Source organism: Pristiophorus japonicus, unplaced genomic scaffold (assembly GCF_044704955.1).
Source record: "Pristiophorus japonicus isolate sPriJap1 unplaced genomic scaffold, sPriJap1.hap1 HAP1_SCAFFOLD_246, whole genome shotgun sequence".
In the NCBI taxonomy this organism is placed as follows: Eukaryota; Metazoa; Chordata; class Chondrichthyes; family Pristiophoridae; genus Pristiophorus; species Pristiophorus japonicus.
In genome coordinates, this window is record NW_027252188.1 from 280,849 (window position 1) to 303,832 (window position 22,984).

Consider the following 22,984-nt stretch of genomic DNA (forward strand, 5'->3'; position numbering starts at 1 on the left):
TTCCTCAGGTTAGGAGACCAAAACTGTACACAATACTCCAGGTGTGGCCTCACCAATGCCCTGTACAACTGTAGCAACATCTCCCTGCCCCTGTACTCAAATCCCCTTGCTATGAAGGCCAACATGCCATTTGCTTTCTTAACCGCCTGCTGCACCTGCATGCCAACCTTCAATGACTGATGTACCATGACACCCAGGTCTCTTTGCACCTCCCCTTTTCCTAATCTGTCACCATTCAGATAATAGTCTGTCTCTCTGTTTTTACCACCAAAGTGGATAACCTCACATTTATCCACATTATACTTCATCTGCCATGCATTTGTCCACTCACCTAACCTATCCAAGTCGCTCTGCAGCCTCACAGCATCCTCCTCGCAGCTCACACTGCCACCCAACTTAGTGTCATCCGCAAATTTGGAGATACTACATTTAATCCCCTCATCTAAATCATTAATGTACAGTGTAAACAGCTGGGGCCCCAGCACAGAACCTTGCGGTACCCCACTAGTCACTGCCTGCCATTCTGAAAAGTACCCATTTACTCCTACTCTTTGCTTCCTGTCTGACAACCAGTTCTCAATCCATGTCAGTACACTACCCCCAATCCCATGTGCTCTAACTTTGCACATCAATCTCTTGTGTGGGACCTTGTCGAACGCCTTCTGAAAGTCCAAATATACCACATCAACTGGTTCTCCCTTATCCACTCTACTGGAAACATCCTCAAAAAATTCCAGAAGATTTGTCAAGCATGATTTCCCTTTCACAAATCCATGCTGACTTGGACCTATCATGTCACCTCTTTCCAAATGCACTGCTATGACATTGGCTCCTGGTTAAGCAACGCCTCGATTTCAAAATTCTCATCCTTATTTTCAAATCACTCCATGACCTCGCCCCCTCTCTATCTCTATCTCCTCCAGCCTTATAGCCCCCCAAGATGTCTGCGCTTCTCTAATTCTGCCTTTTTGAGCATCCATGATTGTAATCGCTCCACCATCGGTGGCCGTGCCTGGGCCCCAAGCTCTGGAACTCCCTCCCTCAACCTCTCCCCCTCTCTACCTCTCTTTACTCCTTCAAGATGCTCCTTAAAACCGACCTCATTGACCCAGCTTTTGGTCACCTGCCCTAATTTCTCCCTATGTGGTTCGGTGTCAGCTGTTTTATCTCCTAACACTGCTGTGAAGCACCTTGGGACGTTTAGTACGTTAAAGGCGCTGTATAAATACACGTCGTTGTTCCGTCGTGTTGTGTGCCACTACCACCCAGCGACATAGATTCTCACCCAGCTCTATCTCATTTCAAGTTCTTAATTTTTTCTAAAACAGTATGTTTATTTGTTAATGTTAATTCTTGCATCTCTCTGTAATTTCCCTACAAATCTGCTCTACATCCTTCCCACTGGTTGGCGGTCTATCATCATCATAGGCGGTCCCTCGATCGAGGATGACTTGCTTCCACGAGTTCACAGGTGTTTCGATGAAGGACACGATGTTCCAGTCCTGAACTCCAGTTGAGGGGGTGGAAGATGCCTGTGCGTGGATTTTTTAACGTGTGGTGACCGTTGCACACCAGCCACCACACGGGCCTGACACAGGCGGTCTATAGAATGTACCCAGTAGTGTAATGGCACCTCTCTTGTTTCTCAACTCTCACCAAATAGATTCTGCCCTTGACCCCTCCAGGACATCCTCTCTCTCCAGCATTGCAACATTCTCTTTAACTAATACTGCCACCCCACATCCTATTTTTGCTGAACATCTTATATCCAGGAATATTTAGTACCCAATCCTGCCCTGTTTGAGCCAAGTCTCCTTTATCGCCACAACACCATATTCCCATGGGACTATTTGTGCCGACAACTCACCAACCTTATTGTCCATGCTCTGTGCATTTACACACATGCACAGCAAATCTTCTTGTATTCTCTCTTAGTCTGACCCTACTAATACCGTAGTTGTTATGTATGAATGAAGAGTCTGACTGAACACTGTGAGCTCAAAGTAAAGTGTGACCTTAGTCTTTTATTGCAGGTCTCCAGAATGCCTCTCCAACCTGTGAGGCCTCCTTAAATACCTGTGCTCCCAAGGGATTGTGTGATCCCTTGGGACTCCAGGGGATGAGCCCTCTGGAAGCTTTCCAAGGTATATACAGGTTTACATATATAACAGTACTTTCTCATACTCCAATCCTATCTGCATCTCCCACTCTTCTGCGTACTTTCTTTCTCCTTGTTAATGCCACATCCTGGTACCCATCCCCCTGCCAAGCTTGTTTAAACCCTCCCCATCAGTACCAGCAAACCCTCGCGAGAATATTGGTCCAGCTCTGTTGAGGTGCAACCCGTCCGGCTTATACAGGTCCCACCTCCCCCAGAAATGGTCCCAATGCCTCAGGAATCAAAAGCCCTCCCTCCTGCACCATCTCTCCAGCTACGCATTCATCTGCTCTATCCTCCTATCTCTGTACTCACTAGCTCGAGGCACTGGGAGTAATCCAGAGATTACTACCTTTTGAGGTCCTGCTTTTTAATTTTTCTCCTAGCTCCTTAAACTCTGCCTGCAGGACCTCATCCCTCTTTCTACCTATGTCATTGATCCCAATATGGACCACGACCTCTGAATGTACACCCTACTCCCAGAATGACCTGCAGCCGCTCAGTGACATCCTTGACCCTGGCACCAGGGAGGCAACATACCATCCTGGAGTCACGTATGTGGCCACAGAAACGCCTGTCTGTTCCCCTGACTTTTGTATCCTCTATCACTATTGTTTTCTCGATTTTCCCCCACCCTGACTGTCCATCTGAGCCACCTGTGATGCTGCACTTGGATCTGACTGTACGCCCCAAGGGAACCATCGCCCTCACCAGTATTTAGCACCAAATACCGGTTGGAGAGTGAGGTACACTCGCGACTCATGCACTACCTGTCTGGTCCTCCTTGTCTGCCTGGTGGTCACCCATTCCCTCTCTGCCTGCACACTCTTACGCTGCGGGGTGACCACCTCCTGAAACGTGCTCTCCACATAACTCTCAGCCTCATGGATGCACCACAGTGACACCAGATGCTGCTCCAGCTCCGAAACCTGGAGCTCGAGCTCCTCCACTGACGACACTTCCTGCACACATGGGTATCGAGGACACGGGAAGCGCCTGGATTTCCCAAGTGGCACAGGATGTACATTCACGGGACTGAGCTGTCCTGCTGTACCTCTATTTAATAGATTATTAACTAACTTAGCAAAAATAAACAAAACTTCAAAAAAAACACTTATCAGCTACTCACCAATCAGCTCCTTCCCTTGTGCTGACGCCACTTTAGGTTCTTTAAGTCTGATGACACTCCTTTAAATTTTGCCTGTGTTGAAATGCTCTGCTCCGCTCCCGATCCAATCGCCGCCTCTGATCTTGGGACTGGTCTCGCCGCGCTCTTTATCCCCGCCCAGCTCTTGCTCCGATATGCTGCCTCAGGCCAATAAATGCTGGTCTTGCTAGTGACACCCACATCACAAAAAAAATTGTTATTCAGGCTAATTGGATAGCTCTTCCAAAGAGCCGGCAAAGGCCTCCTATGCTGTCTGATTCTAACCCTCTCCCCCAGCGCCCTGTGTCACTGGCTGTATCTCTACTGATGTTAATCCAGCTCCCTCACACTGTTACTCAGTAACCCCTCTCCCCCAGCGCCCTGTGTTACTGACTGTATCTCTACTGATGGCAGACGACCAATTGAACAAATACTATGGTTCTGTTTTCACGAAGGAAGACACAAATAACCTTCTGGAAGTACTAGGGGACCGAGAGTCTAGTGAGAAGGAGGAACTGAAGGATATCCTTATTAGGCGGGAAATTGTTTTAGGGAAATTGATGGGATTGAAGGCCGATAAATCCCCAGGGCCTGATCGTCTGCATCCCAGAGTACTTAAGGAAGTGGCCCTAGAAATAGTGGATGCATTGGTGATCAGTTTCCAACAGTCTATCGACTCTGGATCAGTTCCTATGGACTGGAGGGTAGCTAATGTAAAACCACTTTTTAAAAAGGGAGGGAGAGAGAAAGCGGGTAAATATAGACCAGTTAGCCTGACATCAGTAGTGGAGAAAATGTTGGAATCAATTATTAAGGATGAAATAGCAGCACATTTGGAAAGCAGTGACAGGATCGGTCCAAGTCAGCATGGATTTATGAAAGGGAAATCATGCTTGACAAATCTTCTGGAATTTTTTGAGGATGTAACTAGTAGAGTGGACAAGGGAGAACCAGTGGATGTGGTGTATTTGGACTTTCAAAAGGCTTTTGACAAGGTTCCACACAAGAGATTGGTGTGCAAAATCAAAGCACATGGTATTGGGGGTAATGTACTAACGTGGATAGAGAACTGGTTGGCAGACAGGAAGCAGAGAGTCGGGATAAACGGGTCCTTTTCAGAATGGCAGGCAGTGACTAGTGGAGTGTCACAGGGCTCAGTGCTGGGACCCCAGCTATTTACAATATACCTCAATGATTTAGATGAAGGAATTGAGTGTAATATCTCCAAGTTTGCAGATGACACTAAACTGGGTGGCGGTGTGAGCTGTGAGGGGGACGCTAAGAGGCTGCAGGGTGACTTGGACAGGTTAGGTGAGTGGGCAAATGCATGGCAGATGCAGTATAATGTGGATAAATGTGAGGTTATCCACTTTGGGGGCAAAAACGCAAAGACAGAATATTATCTGAATGGCGGCATGTTAGGAAAAGGGGAGGTGCAATGAGACCTGGGTGTCATGGTTCATCAGTCATTGAAAGTTGGCATGCAGGTACAGCAGGTAGCGAAGAAGGCAAATGGTATGTTGGCCTTCATAGCGAGGGGATTTGAGTATAGGAGCAGGGAGGTCTTACTGCAGTTGTACAGGGCCTTGGTGAGGCCTCACCTGGAATATTGTGTTCAGTTTTGGTCTCCTAATCTGAGGAAGGACGTTTTGCTATTGAGGAAGTGCAGCAAAGGTTCACTAGATTGATTCCTGGGGTGGCTGGACTGACCTATGAGGAGAGACTGGATCAACTGGGCCTTTATACATTGGAGTTTAGAAGGGTGAGAGGGGATCTCATAGAAACATATAAGATTCTGACGAGATGGGACAGGTTAGATGTGGGTAGAATGTTCCCGATGTTGGGGAAGTCCAGAATCAGGGGACACAGTCTTAGGATAAGGGGTAGACCATTTAGGACTGAGATGCGGAGAAACTTCTTCACTCATAGAGTTGTAACCTGTGGAATTCTCTACCGCAGAGAGTTGTTGATGCCAGTTCATTAGATACATTCAAGAGGGAGTTAGATATGGCCCTTACAGCTAAAAGGATCTAGGGGTATAGAGAGAAAGCAGGAAAGGGGTACTGAGGGAATGATCAGCCATGATCTTATTGAATGGTGGTGCAGGCTTGAAGGGCCGAATGGCCGCCTCCTGCACCTATTTTCTATGTGTCTATGTTAATCCAGCTCCCTCACACTGTCACTCAGTAACCCCTCCACCCAGCACCCAAACTCTGATTTGTGAAGAGCCTTGATATTTAGCTCCATTAAAGGCGAGATAGAAATGTTATTGTGGGGTGAGACTGAGTAATGTGTTTGTGCGATAATTTAGAAAGGCAGAGTGTTGCACTAACACTGATATTGTATTGTGATTCAGAGCGTGGTCACGTTATTCTGAGAGGGGCCAGACAGCTGCTGCTGGGCTGGTTGCTGCATTATTTGCCATTCTACTTGATGGGCCGAATCCTCTATTACCATCACTACTTTCCCGCGATGCTTTTCAGCAGCATGTTAACAGGTGTGTAACCATCTCTCTCACATTCTACCATGGATATTATACATTATCTAAAGGGAAATCATGTTTGACAAATCTGTTAGTTTTTTGAGGTTTTAACTAGCAGAATAGATATGGGGGGAACCAGTAGATGTGGTGTATTTGGATTTTCAGAAGGCATTCGATAAGGTGCCACACAAGAGGTTATTAAACAAAATTAGGGCTCATGGGATTGGGGGTAATATACTAGCATGGATTGGTTAACGGACAGAAAACAGAGAGTAGGAATAAATGGGACAATTTCAGGCTGGGAAACTGTAACTAGTGGGGTACCGCAAGGATCAGTGCTGGGGCCCCAGTTATTCACAATCTATATCAATGATTTGGATGAGGGGACCAAATGTAATATATCCAAGTTTGCTGATGATACAAAGCTCGGTGGGAATGTAAGTTGTGAGGAGGATGTAAAGAGACTTCCAGGGGATATAGACAGGCTAAGTGAGTGGGCAAGAACATGGCAAATGGAATATAATGTGGAGAAATGTGACATTATCTACTTTGGTTGGGAAAATAAAAACGTTGAGATTGTGAAATGTTGGTGTTCAGAGGGACCTGGGTGTCCTTGCACACTAATCACTGAAAGTTAACAGGCAGGTACAGCAAGTGATTAAGAAAGCAAATGGTATGTTGGCCTTTATTACAAGAGGATTTGAGTACAAGAGTAAAGACATCTTACTGCAATTATATCGAGCCCTGGTGAGACCACACCTGGAGTATTGTGTACTGATTTGGTCTCCTTACCTAAGGGGTAATATATTAGCATGGATAGAGGATTGGCTAACTAACAAAAAACAGAGAGTCGGGATAAATGGGTCCTTTACGGGTTGGAAATCGGTGGTTAGTGGTGTGCCACAGGGATCGGTGCTGGGACCACAACTGTTTACAATATACATAGATGACCTGGAAGAGGGGACAGAGTGTAGTGTAACAAAATTTGCAGATGACACAAAGATTAGTGGGAAAGCGGGTTGTGTGGAGGACGCAAAGAGATTTGGATAGGTTAAGCAAATGGGCGAAGGTTTGGCAGATGGAATACAATGTCGGAAAGTGTGAGGTCATCCACCTTTGGAAAAAAAACAGTAAAAGGGAATATTATTTGAATGGGGAGAAATTACAACATGCTGAGGTGCAGAGGGACCTGGAGGTCCTTGTGCATGAATCCCAAAAAGTTAGTTTGCAGGTGCAGCAGGTAATCAGGAAGGCGAATGGGATGTTGGCCTTCATTGCGAGAGGGATGGAGTACAAAAGCAGGGAGGTCCTGCTGCAACTGTATAGGGTATTGGTAAGGCCGCACCTGGAGTACTGCGTGCAGTTTTGGTCATCTTACTGAAGGAAGGATATACTGGCTTTGGAGGGGGTACAGAGATGATTCACTCGGCTGATTCCGGAGATGAGGGGGTTACCTTATGATGATAGATTGAGTAGACTGGGTCTTTACTCGTTGGAGTTCAGAAGGATGAGGGGTGATCTTATAGAAACATTTAAAATAATGAAAGGGATAGACAAGATCGAGGCAGAGGGGTTGTTTCCACTGGTCGGGGAGACTAGAACTAGGGGGCACAGCCTCAAAATACGGGGGAGCCAATTTAAAACCGAGTTGAGAAGGAATTTCTTCTCCCAGAGGGTTGTGAATCTGTGGAATTCTCTGCCCAAGGAAGCAGTTGAGGCTAGCTCATTGAATGTATTCAAGTCACAGATAGATAGATTTTTAACCGATAAGGGAATTAAGGGTTACGGGGAGTGGGCGGGTAAGTGGAGCTGAGTCCACGGCCAGATCAGCCATGATCTTGTTGAATGGCGGAGCAGGCTCGAGGGGCTAGATGGCCTACTCCTGTTCCTAATTCTTATGTTCTTATGTTCAAATGGAATGTTGGCCTTTATTGCCGGGGGGATAGAGTATAAAAGCAGAGAAGTCCTGCTACAACTGTACAGGGTATTGGTGAGGCCACACCTGGAGTACTGCGTACAGTTTTGGTCTCCGTATTTGAGGAAGGATATACTTGCATTGGAGGCTGTTCAGAGAAGGTTCACTCGGTTGATTCCGGAGATGAGGGGGCTGACTTATGAAGAAAGGTTGAGTTGGTTGGGCCTCTACACATTGGAGTTCAGAAGAATGAGAGGTGATCTTATTGAAACATATAAGATAATGAGGGGGCTTGACAAGGTGGATGCAGAGAGGATATTTCCACTAGTGGGGGAGACTAGAACTAGGGGACATAGTCTCAGAATAAGGGGCCGTCCATTTAAAACTGAGATGAGGAATTTCTTCTCTCAGAGGGTTGTAAATCTGTGGAATTCTCTGCCCCAGAGAGCTGTGGAGACTGGGTCATTGAATATATTTAAGGTGGAGATAGACAGATTTTTGAGCGATAAGGGAATAATGGGCCCAAGTTTCACATGATAAAAAATGGGCGCCTCTCCGAGCTGGGCGCCCGTTTTTCACGCCAAAAACGGCGCCTAAAAAAAACCTCGTTATTCTGGAGCGCCCTGCAGCTCCTTGTCTGCCTGGCACGGCCCCCAGGGGGGCGGGGCCTACACTCGCGCCGATTTTGTACGTGGGAGGGGGCGGGTACTATTTAAATTAGTTTTTTTCCTGCCGGCCAAGCTGCGCGTGTGCGTTGGAGCGTTCGCACATGCTCAGTGTGAAAAAAACATTGGCACTCGGCCATTTTTGTAGTTCTTTGTAGCTGTTTAATTTTTGAACATTTTTTTAATAAAAGCACATTGCCATCAGCACTTGCAGCCTTCTCACTGTCACCTCCCCCCCCACCCCCCGTGGGAAGAACGGGCTCCCCCCCCCTCCCCGCGGGAAGAACGGGCGCCCCCCCTCCCCCTCCCCCCCCCCCCGCGGGAAGAACGGGAGCCTCCTCTCTCTCCCCCCCCCTCCCCCCACGGGAAGAACGGGCGCCTCCTCTCCCCTCCCCCCCCCCTCCCCCCGCGGGAAGAACGGGCGCCTCAGGCTGACTGCAGCATTCTCTGTGCCTGAAGCACTTTCACACAGGTAGGAAGATGGTTTATTTAATCTTTTCTTTGCTTATAAATGTTTATTCAGGTTGGATTTATTTGTATAATATTTGTAGAAATATAAATAAGGATTTATTGTAGAATTTAATGAGTTCCCTCCCCCCCCATCTCGTTCTGGACGCCTAATTTGTAACCTGCGCCTGATTTTTTAATGTGTAGAACAGGTTTTTTCAGTTCTACAAAAATCTTCACTTGCTCCATTCTAAGTTAGTTTCGAGTACGTTTTCACTGTGGAAACTTTGAAATCAGGCATCAGTGGCCGGACACGACCCCTTTTGAAGAGAAAATTCTGTTCCAAAGTCGAACTGTTCTACCTGACTAGAACTGCAGAATGTGGAGAATTGCGATTTGTAAGATAGTCCGTTCTCCACCAGTTGCTCCTAAAAATCAGGCGTAAATCATGTGGAAACTTGGGCCCAAAGGGTTATGGAGAGCGGGCAGAGAAATGGAGCTGAGTCCGTGATCAGATCAGCCATGATCTTATTAAATGGCGGAGCAGGCTCGAGGGGCCCAATGGCCGATTTCTTATGTTCTTACGAGACCGACAGGATCATAGATAAAATGAAGCAGCCAGTTGCTTCACTTCAATAATTTTTTGCGGACATGAGTTGAGTGTGAGCATCGCCATGGGCACAGCTAAAGGGATTACTCTTCCAAAATGCCCCGCTCTCCCTTGCAACCAGGTTCTAGCTGTTAAAATTGTAGCAACCCAGACAACATAACGACAGCCAATCTCATCAAATGAGCAGCAGTGAGACCAGCACGGAGTGTGTGGGTTGGCCCTGCTTGTGGGCTGGGTGATGGATGCCCACCTGCTGCTGGATGGGTTGGACATTAAACAACTACCTCTATGCAAACATTATTTATTTTGTATTAAATAACATTGGATGTGTTTGAAGTTGGGTTTCAAGTCTTTGTGTAAAATGCATACAGCAGGGTTAGCGTGCTGCTGCACAAGGGGACAACAATACAACTCCAGGCACAATTGGCATATTTGTTTAAGAAGGGGGAAAGGGATAGGCCGAGTAATTACAGGCCAGTCAGCCTGACCTCGATGGCGGGGAAATTATTGGACAAAATTCTGAAGGACAGGATAAATCCTCACTTAGAAAGACACGGATTAATCAAGGACAGTCAGCATGGATTTGTTGAGGGAAGGTCGTGTCTGACTAACCTGATTGTATTTTGGAGGAGGTAACCAGGAGGGTCGATAAGGGCAGTGTGTACGATGTAGTGTATATGGATTTTAGCAAAGCTTTTGATAAGATCCCACATGGCAGACTGGTCACAACAGTAAAAGCCCATGGGATCCAGGGCAAAGTCGCAAGTTGGATCCAAAATTGGCTCAGAGGCAGGAAGCAAAGGGTAATGGTTGATGGGTGTATTTGTGACTGGAAGGATGTTTCCAGTGGGGTTCCACAGGGTTCAGTGCTGGGTCCCTTGCTTTTTGTGGTGTACATCAATGACTTGGACTTTGAATGTCGGGGGTATGATTAAGAAGTTTGCAGATGATACTAAAATCGACTCTGTGGTTAATAATGAAGAAGAAAGCTGTAGACTGCAGGAAGATATCGATGTACTGGTCAGGTGGGCAGAGCAGTGGCAAATGGAATTTAATCCAGAGAAGTGTGAGGTAATGCATTTGTGGAGGGCTAACAAGGCAAAGGGAATACACATTAAATGGTAGGACACTGAGAAGTGTAGAGGAACAGAGGGACCTTGGAGTGCAGGTCCACAGATCCCTGAAGGTAGCAGGCCAGGTGGATAAGGTGGTTAAGAAGGCATACGGAATACTTGCCTTTATTAGTCGAGGCATGGAATACAAGAGCAAGGAGGTTATACTTGAACTGTATAAAACACCGGTTAGGCCACAGCTGGAGTACTGCGTGCAGTTCTGGTCACCACATTGCAGGAAAGATGTGATTGCACTAGAGAGGGTGCAGAGGAGATTTATGACAATGTTGATTGGACTGGAGAATTTTAGCCATGAGGAAAGATTGGCGATGCTGGGTTTGTTTTCATTGGAACAGAGGAGGCTGAGGGGAGACCTGATTGAGGTAGATAAAATTATGAGGGGCCTGGATAGAGTGGATAGGAAGAACCTGTTTCCCTTAGCAGAGGGGTCAACAACCAGGGGGCATAGATTTAAAGTAATTGGGGGGGAGGTTTAGAGGAGATATGAGGGTAAATTTCTTTCCCCAGAGGGACTCACTGGAACTCACTGCCTGAAAGGGTGGTAGAAACCCTCACCACATTTAAACAGTACCTGGATGTGCACCTGAAGTGCCGTAACCTGCAGGGCTACGGACCGAGAGCTGGATGGGCCGACATGTGGAAGGTGAACTTCAGTGCAGAGCAGTGTGAGGTGTTCGATTTTGCTGTGAAGAATGAGGGGAGACCATACACACTAAATGATACAATATTAAAGGGGGTGCAAGAGCAGGGACATGGGGGTGTTTGTGCACAAATCGTGGCAAGGCAGGTTAATAAAGCAGTTATTAAAGCAGATGGGATCCTGGGCTTTAAATAGAGGCACAGAGTACAAAAACGGAAGTTATGATGGACCTGTATAAAACACTGGTTCGGCCTCAACTGGAGTATTGTGTCCAATTCTGGGCCCCGCACTGGAGGAAGGATGTGAAGGCCTTCGAGAGGGAGCAGAAAAGATTTACGAGAATCGTTCCAGGGATGAGGGACTTCAGTGACGGGGATAGACTGGAGAAGCTGGGGTTGTTCTCCTTGGAGCAGAGAAGGTTGAGAGGAGATTTGATCGAGGTGTTCAAAATTATGAGGGGTCTGGACAGAGTAGATAGAGAAGGGTCGGGAACCAGAGGACACAGATTTAAGGTGATTGGCAGAAGAACCAAATACAATGCAAGAAAAAATGTTTTTACGCAGCGAGTGGTTCGGATCTGGAATGTGCTGCCTGAGGGGGGTGGATATAAATTCAATGGTATGCTTCAAAAGGGAGTTGGATAAATACTTAAAGGAGAAAACATTGCATGGATATAGGGAAAGAGCGGGGAAGTGGGACTGACTGGACAGTGAAGATGCAAACTCGATGGGCCGAATGGCAGCCTCCTGTGCTGTACTATTCTATAATTCTAGGGGTACGAAGTGTCGGACTGCTTTCTTGCTCTTTTGGTTTTGTTGCTTTAAACGTCAGATTACACACACACTCAGCTGTGCCAATGGCAGGATCAGGTCTTTATACCACACAACCAGCAGTGTGAAGTTACTGAGACACACACTGCACATCCCAGTGCATGCTCCCTGCTTGTGAGGGACACGTTTCAGTTCTCGTGTCTTTGATCATCATCATCATAGGCAGTCCCTCTAACAGTGAGTTCTCAGGTGACTGAACAGTCCAATACAGGAATTAGTCCCTGTCACAGGTAGGACACACAGTGGTTGAGGGAAGGGGAGGGTGGGACTGGTTTGCCGCACGCTCCTTCCGCTGCCTGCGCTTGGTTTCTGCATGCTCTCGGCGACGAGACTCGAGGTGCTCAGCGCCCTCCCCAATTACTTCCTCCACTTAGGGCGGTCTTTGCTAAAACAGTGTTCGCTCACAACTCATACAAAATCAGGTCTTTGAACTCCATATTCCATACATATATCAATAAATCATGGGACATCAAAGGGACATACATATACTGACAGACTGACAAATGTAAACGAAACCACCAGCTAATCGGGTCTCCTTGCTGCAGTTCAGCTCCACTCCAGCAGGGAGCTTGTTGAGAGCAATTGTCTCTCGCCATGAATTTTATTGCTGTAAACACACAGGTGACCAAATTGACACATTCGAATGGCTGAATGACTCTCAACTTGTAGCACCTGTTTCTATGCTCTGATCTAATTCTCTGCTTTGATCTAAACTTCAAAAATGCTCATCAGAAAAGCTGCTTGACCCTTCAACCCAGCATATGTGTTATGAGACTGTGTGGAACTATGGGCTTCAGCTCGCACAGGAAGTTGCTCAGTGTGCAGCATAAACAGCGGCATGAACCAGCTGGGCTGAATGGCCTGTTTCTGTGCTATAAATACTGTCATTCTATCTGATCCACAGTGAGAGTCACAAAGTTCCCAGCTTGGCAATTGCCATCACTCTGCCGGAAATCCACACATGGCTGCCCTCCCTGCCTTTACTTCAATCACTGCCCATCCATTGCCTGCTGTGCTGTTTCATGGATTCACCTCGTGTGGGTCTGTATCACAATCCTTGTCAACCGCTTGGTAAACAATGTCCTGAGTTCCCTTTATCCACAAGTTCCAATACCTCCTCCAAGAATTCCAGCTGCTTTGTCGGGCATGTTCTTCACTCCCCCCATAAAGCCAAGCTGACGTGCTGATAACTTCCTACTTTCATTCTTTCATTCCCTTCCCATTAGCCTGGAAGATTTTACCGACCAGTGCTCTGTATTTTCCAACTTATATCTTTTGCCTTAATTTAAAGAAAGGAATTCGATTTACTTCTCACTAATCCCTCGGTACAGCTCCTGAATCCAATGACTTGCTAAAGGTGCGTGCCACAACATGACCAATTCAGAGGTAACTGTGTGTAGGCCGCCCAGCTCGGGGGGTGTCATTCCCTCGATATGTCCACAAGTGCCTTACTGCAACCACTGGGGCCCCATTAAAGAGGAGTAATAGGGCAGGGAGGAGGCAGTATGGAGAAGAGGCAGTAAGCCACTTGGGTTAAGATGGCCAGGTACAGATATTCTTCATGCTGGTTGTGGGTTATGATTGAATTAGCAAACAGTGTTTGGACCAGTTTGTTGTGGGTAGTTCCGGGTGATGTTGGGGGTTGTAAAGTTGAGATGTGGTTGTGCTTTTCTGTTGCCGTGTGCAGGGTGCCGTTCTGTGCTGTGCACATCGCCCTTTGTTGGTGCAGCCCCATCACCATGTGACACATGCTTTAGTAGGAACACTGCACAATCCGGCGTTGACCCACTGCCCTTGCAGAAACAATATCGTCATGCTCCCTCCTCCGTTGCTCCTCCTCCTCCTCCTCCTGAGGGGGACCTGCATTCTCTGGGAGCAATGGCTGGGCCCCCACAATGGTCAGGTTGTGCAGCATGTCGCACACAACAAAAAGGGAGACTCGATCAGGGGAGTGCTGCAGAGCTCCACCAGAGCGGTCACTGCATCACAACCGTTGTGTGAGCACACCGATAGTCTGTTCGATGAACTTCTTATTATGTGTGTGTTCAGCACCAGTGTTTGGGTTGTGGGGTGGGGGTGGGGTGCGGGTTGGGGTAACGGTGTTGGGCACCAGTGGGGCTGTGTGTGGCGGGGCGGGCCAGGCGGGCGGGGGGGGGGGAGCAGTGTTGAGCACCAGTGCTGGGGCTGTGTGGTTGGGGGGGGGTAACGGTGTTTGGGTTGTGGAGGGGGGTCACCAACCAGGTGGTGAGTGCATAACCCTTGGCCCCGAGCAGCCGTCCGCAAGATCCATGTGGCGGTTGGAAGAGTCCTGGGATAGTGCTCTGTCACAATGAATGAATCGTGGGTTCTGCCAGGGTAGTGGGCAGTGATGGCGATATGAGCTGCCAGGGGAGTGGGCAGTGATGGCGATATGAGCTGCCAGGGGAGCGGGCAGTGATGGCGATATGAGCTGCCAGGGGAGCGGGCAGTGATGGCGATATGAGCTGCCAGGGGAGCGGGCAGTGATGGCGATATGAGCTGCCAGGGGAGCGGGCAGTGATCGCGATATGAGCTGCCAGGGGAGTGGGCAGTGATCGCGATATGAGCTGCCAGGGGAGTGGGCAGTGATCGCGATATGAGCTGCCAGGGGAGCGGGCAGTGATCGCGATATGAGCTGCCAGGGGAGCGGGCAGTGATGGCGATATGAGCTGCCAGGGGAGTGGGCAGTGATGGCGATATGAGCTGCCAGAATAGAAACATAGGCGCGAGTCCGGGGTTGGAGGCCTATAAAAGGCCCAGCGGCGGCAGTTGGTGAGGCGCGAGTCCGGGGTTGGAGGCCTATAAAAGGCCCAGCGGCAGCGAGAGATTTGTGCAGCTATAGGGAGAAGGCAAAAAAGAAGTAGAAAGAAACAGAAAGGTGATGTCACAGCCAAAGGGGTAAGTGATTGGCTGGTGATTGGTGAGTAGTTTTTCTTTTTTCTCTTTTATAGCAGTGAGTAAACTTTATCATTGTTGTTGCCTATCTAAGGGTTAAGTCATGGCAGGGGAGCTCGGTCGGGTGTTATGCGCCTCCTGTACCATGTGGGAACTCAGGGACGACTCCAATGTCCCTGACAACTACGTGTGCGGGAAGTGTATCTGCCTCCAGCTCCTGACGGACCGCGTTGCGGAGAATGACGTGAGTATCACGTGTAGTGAGTTGGTCTTGCCGCAGGTGAAGGGTCCACAGCCAGATAGGGAATGGAAGACCAGCAGAAAGAGTAGTGCAAGGAAGGTAGTGCAGGGGTCCCCTGTGGTCATCCCCCTGCAAAACAGATACACTGCTTTGAGTGCTGTTGAGGGGGATGACTCATCAGGGGAGGGCAGCAGCAGCCAAGTTCATGGCACCATGGCTGGCTCTGTTGCACAGGAGGGCAGGAAAAAGAGTGGGAGAGCGATAGTGATAGAGGATTCAATTGTAAGGGGAATAGATAGGCGTTTCTGCGGCCGCAACCGAGACTCCAGGATGGTATGTTGCCTCCCTGGTGCAAGGGTCAAGGATGTCTCTGAGCGGGTGCAGGACATTCTAAAAGGGGAGGGAGAACAGCCAGTTGTCGTGGTGCACATTGGTACCAGTGACATAGGTTTAAAAAAAAAGGGATGAGGTCCTACGAAATGAATTTAAGGAGCTAGGAGCTAAATTAAAAAGTAGGACCTCAAAAGTAGTAATCTCGGGATTGCTATCAGTGCCACGTGCTAGTCAGAGTAGGAATCGCAGGATAGCTCAGATGAATACGTGGCTTGAGCAGTGGTGCAGCAGGGAGGGATTCAAATTCCTGGGGCATTCGAACCGGTTCTGGGGGAGGTGTGACCAGTACAAACCAGATGGTCTGCACCTGGGCAGGACCGGAACCAATGTCCTCGGGGGAGTGTTTGCCAGTGCTGTTGGGGAGGAGTTAAACTAATATGGCAGGGGGATGGGAACCAATGCAGGGAGACAGAGGGAAAGAAAAAGGAGACAAAAGCAAAAGACAGAAAGGAGATGAGGAAAAGTGGAGGGCAGAGAAACCCAAGACAAAAAACAAAAAGGGCCACTGTACAGCAAAATTCTAAAAGGACAAAGGGTGTTTAAAAAAAAAACAAGCCTGAAGGCTTTGTGTCTTAATGCAAGGAGTATCTGTAATAAGGTGGATGAATTAACTGTGTAAGTAGATGTTAACAAATATGATGTGATTGGGATTACGGAGACGTGGCTCCAGGATGATCAGGGCTGGGAACTCAACATCCAGGGGTATTCAACATTCAGGAAGGATAGAATAAAAGGAAAAGGAGGTGGGGTAGCATTGCTGGTTAAAGAGGAGATTAATGCAATAGTTAGAATGGACATTAGCTTGGATGATGTGGAATCTATATGGGTAGACCTGCAGAACACCAAAGGGCAAAAAACGTTAGTGGGAGTTGTGTACAGACCTCCAAACAGTAGTAGTGATGTTGGGGAGGGCATCAAACAGGAAATTAGGGGTGCATGCAATAAGGGTGCAGCAGTTATAATGGGTGACTTTAATATGCACATAGATTGGGCTAACCAAACTGGAAGCAATACGATGGAGGAGGATTTCCTGGAGTGCATAAGGGATGGTTTTCTAGACCAATATGTCGAGGAACCAACCAGGGGGGAGGCCATCTTAGACTATGTGTTGTGTAATGAGAGAGGATTAATTAATAATCCCGTTGTGCGAGGCCCCTTGGGGAAGAGTGACCATAATATGGTGGAATTCTGCATTAGGATGGAGAATGAAACAGTTAATTCAGAGACCATGGTCCAGAACTTAAAGAAGGCTAACTTTGAAGGTATGAGGCGTGAATTGGCTGGGATGGATTGGCGAATGATACTTAAGGGGTTGACTGTGGATGGGCAATGGCAGACATTTAGAGACCGCATGGATGAACTACAACAATTGTACATTCCTGTCTGGCGTAAAAATAAAAAAGGGAAGGTGGCTCAACTGTGGCTATCAAGAGAAATCAGGGATAGTATTAAAGCCAAGGAAGTGGCATACAAATTGTCCAGAAATAGCAGTGAACCCGGAGACTGGGAGAAATTTAGAACTCAGCAGAGGAGGACAAAGGGTTTGATTAGAGCAGGGAAAATAGAGTACGAGAAGAAGCTTGCAGGGAACATTAAGACGGATTGCAAAAGTTTCTATAGATATGTAAAGAGAAAAAGGTTAGTAAAGACAAACGTAGGTCCCCTGCAGTCAGAATCAGGGGAAGTGATAACGGGGAACAAAGAAATGGCGGACCAATTGATCAAGTGCTTTGGTTCGGTATTCACTAAGGAGGACACTAACAACCTTCCGGATATAAGAGGGGTCAGAAGGTCTAGTAAGGAGGAGGAACTGAGGGAAATCCTTATTCGTCGGGAAATTGTGTTGGGGAAATTAATGGGATTGAAGGCCGATAAATCCCCAGGGCCTGATGGACTGCATCCCAGAGTACTTAAGGAGGTGGCCTTGGAAATAGCGGATGCATTGACAGTCATTTTCCAACATTCCATTGACTCTGGATCAGTTCCTATCGAGTGGAGGGTAGCCAATATAACCCCACTTTTTAAAAAAGGAGGGAGAGAGAAAACACGGAATTATAGACCGGTCAGCCTGACATCGGTAGTGGGTAAGATGATGGAATCAATTATTAAGGATGTCATAGCAGCGCATTTGGAAAGAGGTGACATGATGGGTCCAAGTCAGCATGGATTTGTGAAAGGGAAATCATGCTTGACAAATCTTCTGGAATTTTTTGAGGATGTTTCCAGTAGAGTGGACAAGGGAGAACCATTTGATGTGGTATATTTGGACTTTCAGAAGGCTTTCGACAAGGTCCCACACAAGAGATTAATGTGCAAAGTTAAAGCACATGGGATTGGGGGTAGTGTGCTGACGTGGATTGAGAACTGGTTGTCAGACAGGAAGCAAAGAGTAGGAGTAAATGGGTACTTTTCAGAATGGCAGGCAGTGACTAGTGGGGTACCACAAGGTTCTGTGCTGGGGCCCCAGCTGTTTACATTGTACATTAATGATTTAGACGAGGGGATTAAATGTAGTATCTCCAAATTTGCGGATGACACGAAGTTAGGTGGCAGTGTGAGCTGCGAGGAGGATGCTATGAGGCTGCAGAGTGACTTGGATAGGTTAGGTGAGTGGGCAAATGCATGGCAGATGAAGTATAATGTGAGGTTATCCACTTTGGTGGTAAAAACAGAGACAGACTATTATCTGAATGGTGACAGATTAGGAAAAGGGGAGGTGCAACGAGACCTGGGTGTCATGGTACATCAGTCATTGAAGTTTGGCATGTAGGTACAGCAGGCGGTTAAGAAAGCAAATGGCATGTTGGCCTTCATAGCGAGGGGATTTGAGTACAGGGGCAGGGAGGTGTTGCTACAGTTGTACAGGGCATTGGTGAGGCCACACCTGGAGTATTGTGTACAGTTTTGGTCTCCTAACCTGAGGAAGGACATTCTTGCTATTGAGGGAGTGCAGCGAAGGTTCACCAGACTGATTCCCGGGATTGTGGGACTGACCTATCAAGAAAGACTGGATCAACTGGACTTGTATTCACTGGAGTTCAGAAGAATGAGAGGGGATCTCATAGAAACGTTTAAAATTCTGACGGGTTTAGACAGGTTAGATGCAGGAAGAATGTTCCCAATGTTGGGGAAGTCCAGAACCAGGGGTCACAGTCTAAGGATAAGGCGTAAGCCATTTAGGGTCGAGATGAGGAGAAACTTCTGGACTTCCCCAACATTGGGAACATTCTTCCTGCATCTAACCTGTCTAAACCTGTCAGAATTTTAAATGTTTCTATGAGATCCCCTCTCATTCTTCTGAACTCCAGTGAATACAAGCCCAGTTGATCCAGTCTTTCTTGATAGGTCAGTCCCGCCATCCCGGGAATCAGTCTGGTGAATCTTCGCTGCACTCCCTCAATAGCAAAAATGTCCTTCCTTAGGTTAGGAGACCAAAACTGTACACAATACTCCAGGTGTGGCCTCACCAAGGCCCTGTACAACTGTAGCGGGCAGTGATGGCGATATGAGCTGCCTGTGGTCACACACCAACTGAACATTCACAGAGTGGCAGCCTTTGCGGTTACGGAACACCTCTGTTGTGATGAGGTGCCGGCAATGGTGCCCTGACCCATGGGGAAGCCGCTATCCTGGTCAATCCACATGTATGTTCCTGCTGCTTCTCCACATGTTCTATCTGTAGTCCCTTCTCCTGCTGCATAGAGTGTCTGTTACATCTCGGATACAGCAACGGATAGCGGTCTGTGAAATGTTTGTTACATCCCCGGCTGTAGCCTGGAGGGAGCCACCAGCATAGAAATTGAGAGCTGCTGTAACCTTTGACTGCCGCTGATAGCGAAGTGGTCCTCCCGATGTGAGGCTCGAGGTCCTGGTGCAGCAGGTGACACAGCTCTGTGACCAGCTCCTTACTCAAGCTCAGCCTTCTGAGGCACTGCTCCTCTGACAGGTGAATGCACGAGAACTGTTCCCAGAAATCCCTGGGAGGCTAAGGCCTCCTGCGATGTCTGCGGGCCCTCCCCCTGCCGCTGGGCCCATTTGGCAGGATCTGTCTCTAGAACCGCCGCCTTGAAAGTAGATACCAGCTAGCAAGGTACATTGCCAGGACAGCCGCCATCACCCATTGCCCAGGTAGAGTGCCCAGGTACTTTGCCCCCCATCACCCAGTGCCCTGGTACATCGCTCACGTACATCGCTCGCGTACAGTGCGCCCCATCACCCAGTGCCCCGGTACATCGCTCACGTACATCGCTCGCGTACAGTGCGCCCCATCACCCAGTGCCCCGGTACATCGCTCACGTACATCGCTCGCGTACAGTGCGCCCCATCACCCAGTGCCCCGGTACATCGCTCACGTACATCGCTCGCGTACAGTGCCCCCCATCACCCAGTGCCCCGGTACATCGCTCACGTACAGTGCCCCGGTACATCGCTCACGTACATCGCTCGCGTACAGTGCCCCCCCCATCACCCAGTGCCCCGGTACATCGCTCACGTACATCGCTCGCGTACAGTGCCCCGGTACATAGCTCACGTGCAGTGCCCCCCATCACCCAGTGCCCCGGTACATCGCTCACGTACAGTGCCCCGGTACATCGCTCACGTACATCGCTCGCGTACAGTGCCCCCCCCATCACCCAGTGCCCCGGTACATCGCTCACGTACAGTGCCCCCCGGTACATCGCTCACGTACATCGCTCGCGTACAGTGCCCCCCCCATCACCCAGTGCCCCGGTACATCGCTCACGTACATCGCTAGCGTACAGTGCCCCCCATCACCCAGTGCCCAGGTACTTTGCCAGGACAGCCCCCATCACTGAGTGAAAGCAGCAGGTCCAAAAGTTGAACAAACTGTGACACCAGAAATAGAGCAACTGTGTTCACATTCTGAAAGCATTCAGAACGATCTCTGGGAAGGTAGCAATCAATCTGACCTACCAATGACCCGGTTGCTCATTGCCTTGTATATCGCGCGGTAACGCCAGTACCAATTGTGAGCGCTTGGTTTTGCTGGTGTGATTAGCGCCAAGCGGTAAATGCAGTGAAACGATCAATATTCACACTCAGTGATGTCACGGCGACATTGGCCCAACATTCCCTGCCGCTAAGTCCTTGCACCGCCGGTGAGACACCCCACGTTGGCGATCGCGGCCGGTGAGACACCCCACGTTGGCGATCGCGGCCGGTGAGACACCCCACGTTGGCGATCGCCGCCGGTGAGACACCCCACGTTGGCGATCGCCGCCGGTGAGACACCCCACGTTGGCGATCGCCGCCGGTGAGACACCCCACGTTGGCGATCGCCGCCGGTGAGACACCCCACGTTGGCGAGCGCCGCCGGTGAGACACCCCACGTTGGCGAGCGCCGCCGGTGAGACACCCCACGTTGGCAAGGGCCGCTGGTATCGCTGCTCCCAGATGATAAATCTTTACTGCCACATTCGCGCCCTTTGCCAGTGCCAACAGGTGGCACTAATCCATTCAGTTTCTCGCACTACAACTCCTGCCAGCTTTCTCTCTCGATTCTAATAGTCTATTCAAGGCAGATTCAGTAACTGCGTCATTCCCCAAAAGTCCAGCTTCCGAAAATTCACATCTGTTCAACTCTTTAATCACTCATTTAGATTCCAAGTTCAGTTATTTTTTTAAATGCATGATTTTCCACCCAATGGTAATTTTTTTGTCCAATCTTTAGCAATCACTTGGCATGTCCTGCTACAAAGTTTTGACCTCCTCTTGAGCCGTCAAGCAGCCCGGAGAGTTTACGCTGGTGGAATGATATCCTTGGTCGTGGTCTGTGTATACAGGTGAGCCAGAATCTCCAGAACACAACTGTGACTGATGATCTTGTGTTCTGCTACTTCTTCACAAGCAATTCCTTTTTAACAGCCATCTCTCAATTGTTCCAGCTTCTCGAGTACAGCAGCAATCTCACTGCCGGCTGGAAAATCTGCTGCAAAATATTAATTTACTATCACTGCCATACCTTCATCTTCCTCAGTTAGAATCCCCTTCACCCTGGAGTGCCCTACCCCCCTCCCCAACTATTGGTAGTGTCCTACCCCCCTCCCCAACTATTGGTAGTGTCCTACCCCTCTCCAACTATTGGTAGTGTCCTACCCCTCTCTAACTATTGGTAGTGTCCTACCCCCCTCCCCAACTATTGGTAGTGTCCTACCCCCCTCCCCAACTATTGGTAGTGTCCAACCCCCCTCCCCAACTATTGGTAGTGTCCTACCCCCCCCTCCCCAACTATTGGTAGTGTCCTACCCCCCCTCCACAATTATTGGTAGTGTCCTACCCCCCCCTCCCCAACTATTGGTAGTGTCCTACCCCCCTCCCCAACTATTGGTAGTGTCCAACCCCCCTCCCCAACTATTGGTAGTGTCCAACCCCCCTCCCCAACTATTGGTAGTGTCCAACCCCCCTCCCCAACTATTGGTAGTGTCCAACCCCCCTCCCCAACTATTGGTAGTGCCCTACCCCCCCTCCCCAACTATTGGTAGTGTCCTACCCCCCCCTCCCCAACTATTGGTAGTGTCCTACCCCCCCCTCCCCAACTATTGGTAGTGTCCTACCCCCCCCTCCCCAACTATTGGTAGTGTCCTACCCCCCCTCCCCAATTATTGGTAGTGTCCTACCTCCCCTCCCCAACTATTGGTAGTGTCCTACCCCCCCTCCCCAACTATTGGTAGTGTCCTACCCCCCTCCCCAACTATTGGTAGTGTCCTACCCCCCTCCCCAACTATTGGTAGTGTCCTACCCCCCTCCCCAACTATTGGTAGTGTCCTACCCCCCTCCCCAACTATTGGTAGTGTCCTACCCCCCTCCCCAACTATTGGTAGTGTCCTACCCCCCTCCCCAACTATTGGTAGTGTCCTACCCCCCCTCCCCAACTATTGGTAGTGTCCTACCCCCCCCTCCCCAACTATTGGTAGTGTCCTACCCCCCCTCCCCAACTATTGGTAGTGTCCTACCTCCCCTCCCCAACTACTGGTAGTGTCCTACCCCCCCTCCTCAACTATCGGTAATGTCCTACCCCTCCTCAACTATTGGTAGTGTCCTACCCCCCTCCCCAACTATTGGTAGTGTCCTACCCCTCTCTAACTATTGGTAGTGTCCTACCCCCCTCCCCAACTATTGGTAGTGTCCTACCCCCCCTCCCCAACTATTGGTAGTGTCCTACCCCCCTCCCCAACTATTGGTAGTGTCCTACCCCCCTCCCCAACTATTGGTAGTGCCCTACCCCCCCTCCCCAACTATTGGTAGTGTCCTACCCCCCCTCCCCAACTATTGGTAGTGTCCTACCCCCCCTCCACAATTATTGGTAGTGTCCTACCCCCCCCTCCCCAACTATTGGTAGTGTCCTACCCCCCTCCCCAACTATTGGTAGTGTCCAACCCCCCTCCCCAA

The 22,984-nt window shown here is 49.1% G+C and overlaps 1 protein-coding gene across 1 annotated transcript in view; it reads left to right on the forward strand.

Annotated features, from left to right (window-relative positions):
• Positions 1-22,984, forward strand: part of pomt2 (protein-O-mannosyltransferase 2) — a 136,873-nt gene that overhangs the window by 92,260 nt on the left and 21,629 nt on the right. Inside the window, exons 19-20 of the mRNA XM_070871355.1 lie at positions 5,662-5,802; positions 21,267-21,378. Coding sequence (XP_070727456.1) covers positions 5,662-5,802; positions 21,267-21,378 — 253 coding nt within the window. The remainder of the gene's footprint in view (positions 1-5,661; positions 5,803-21,266; positions 21,379-22,984) is intronic.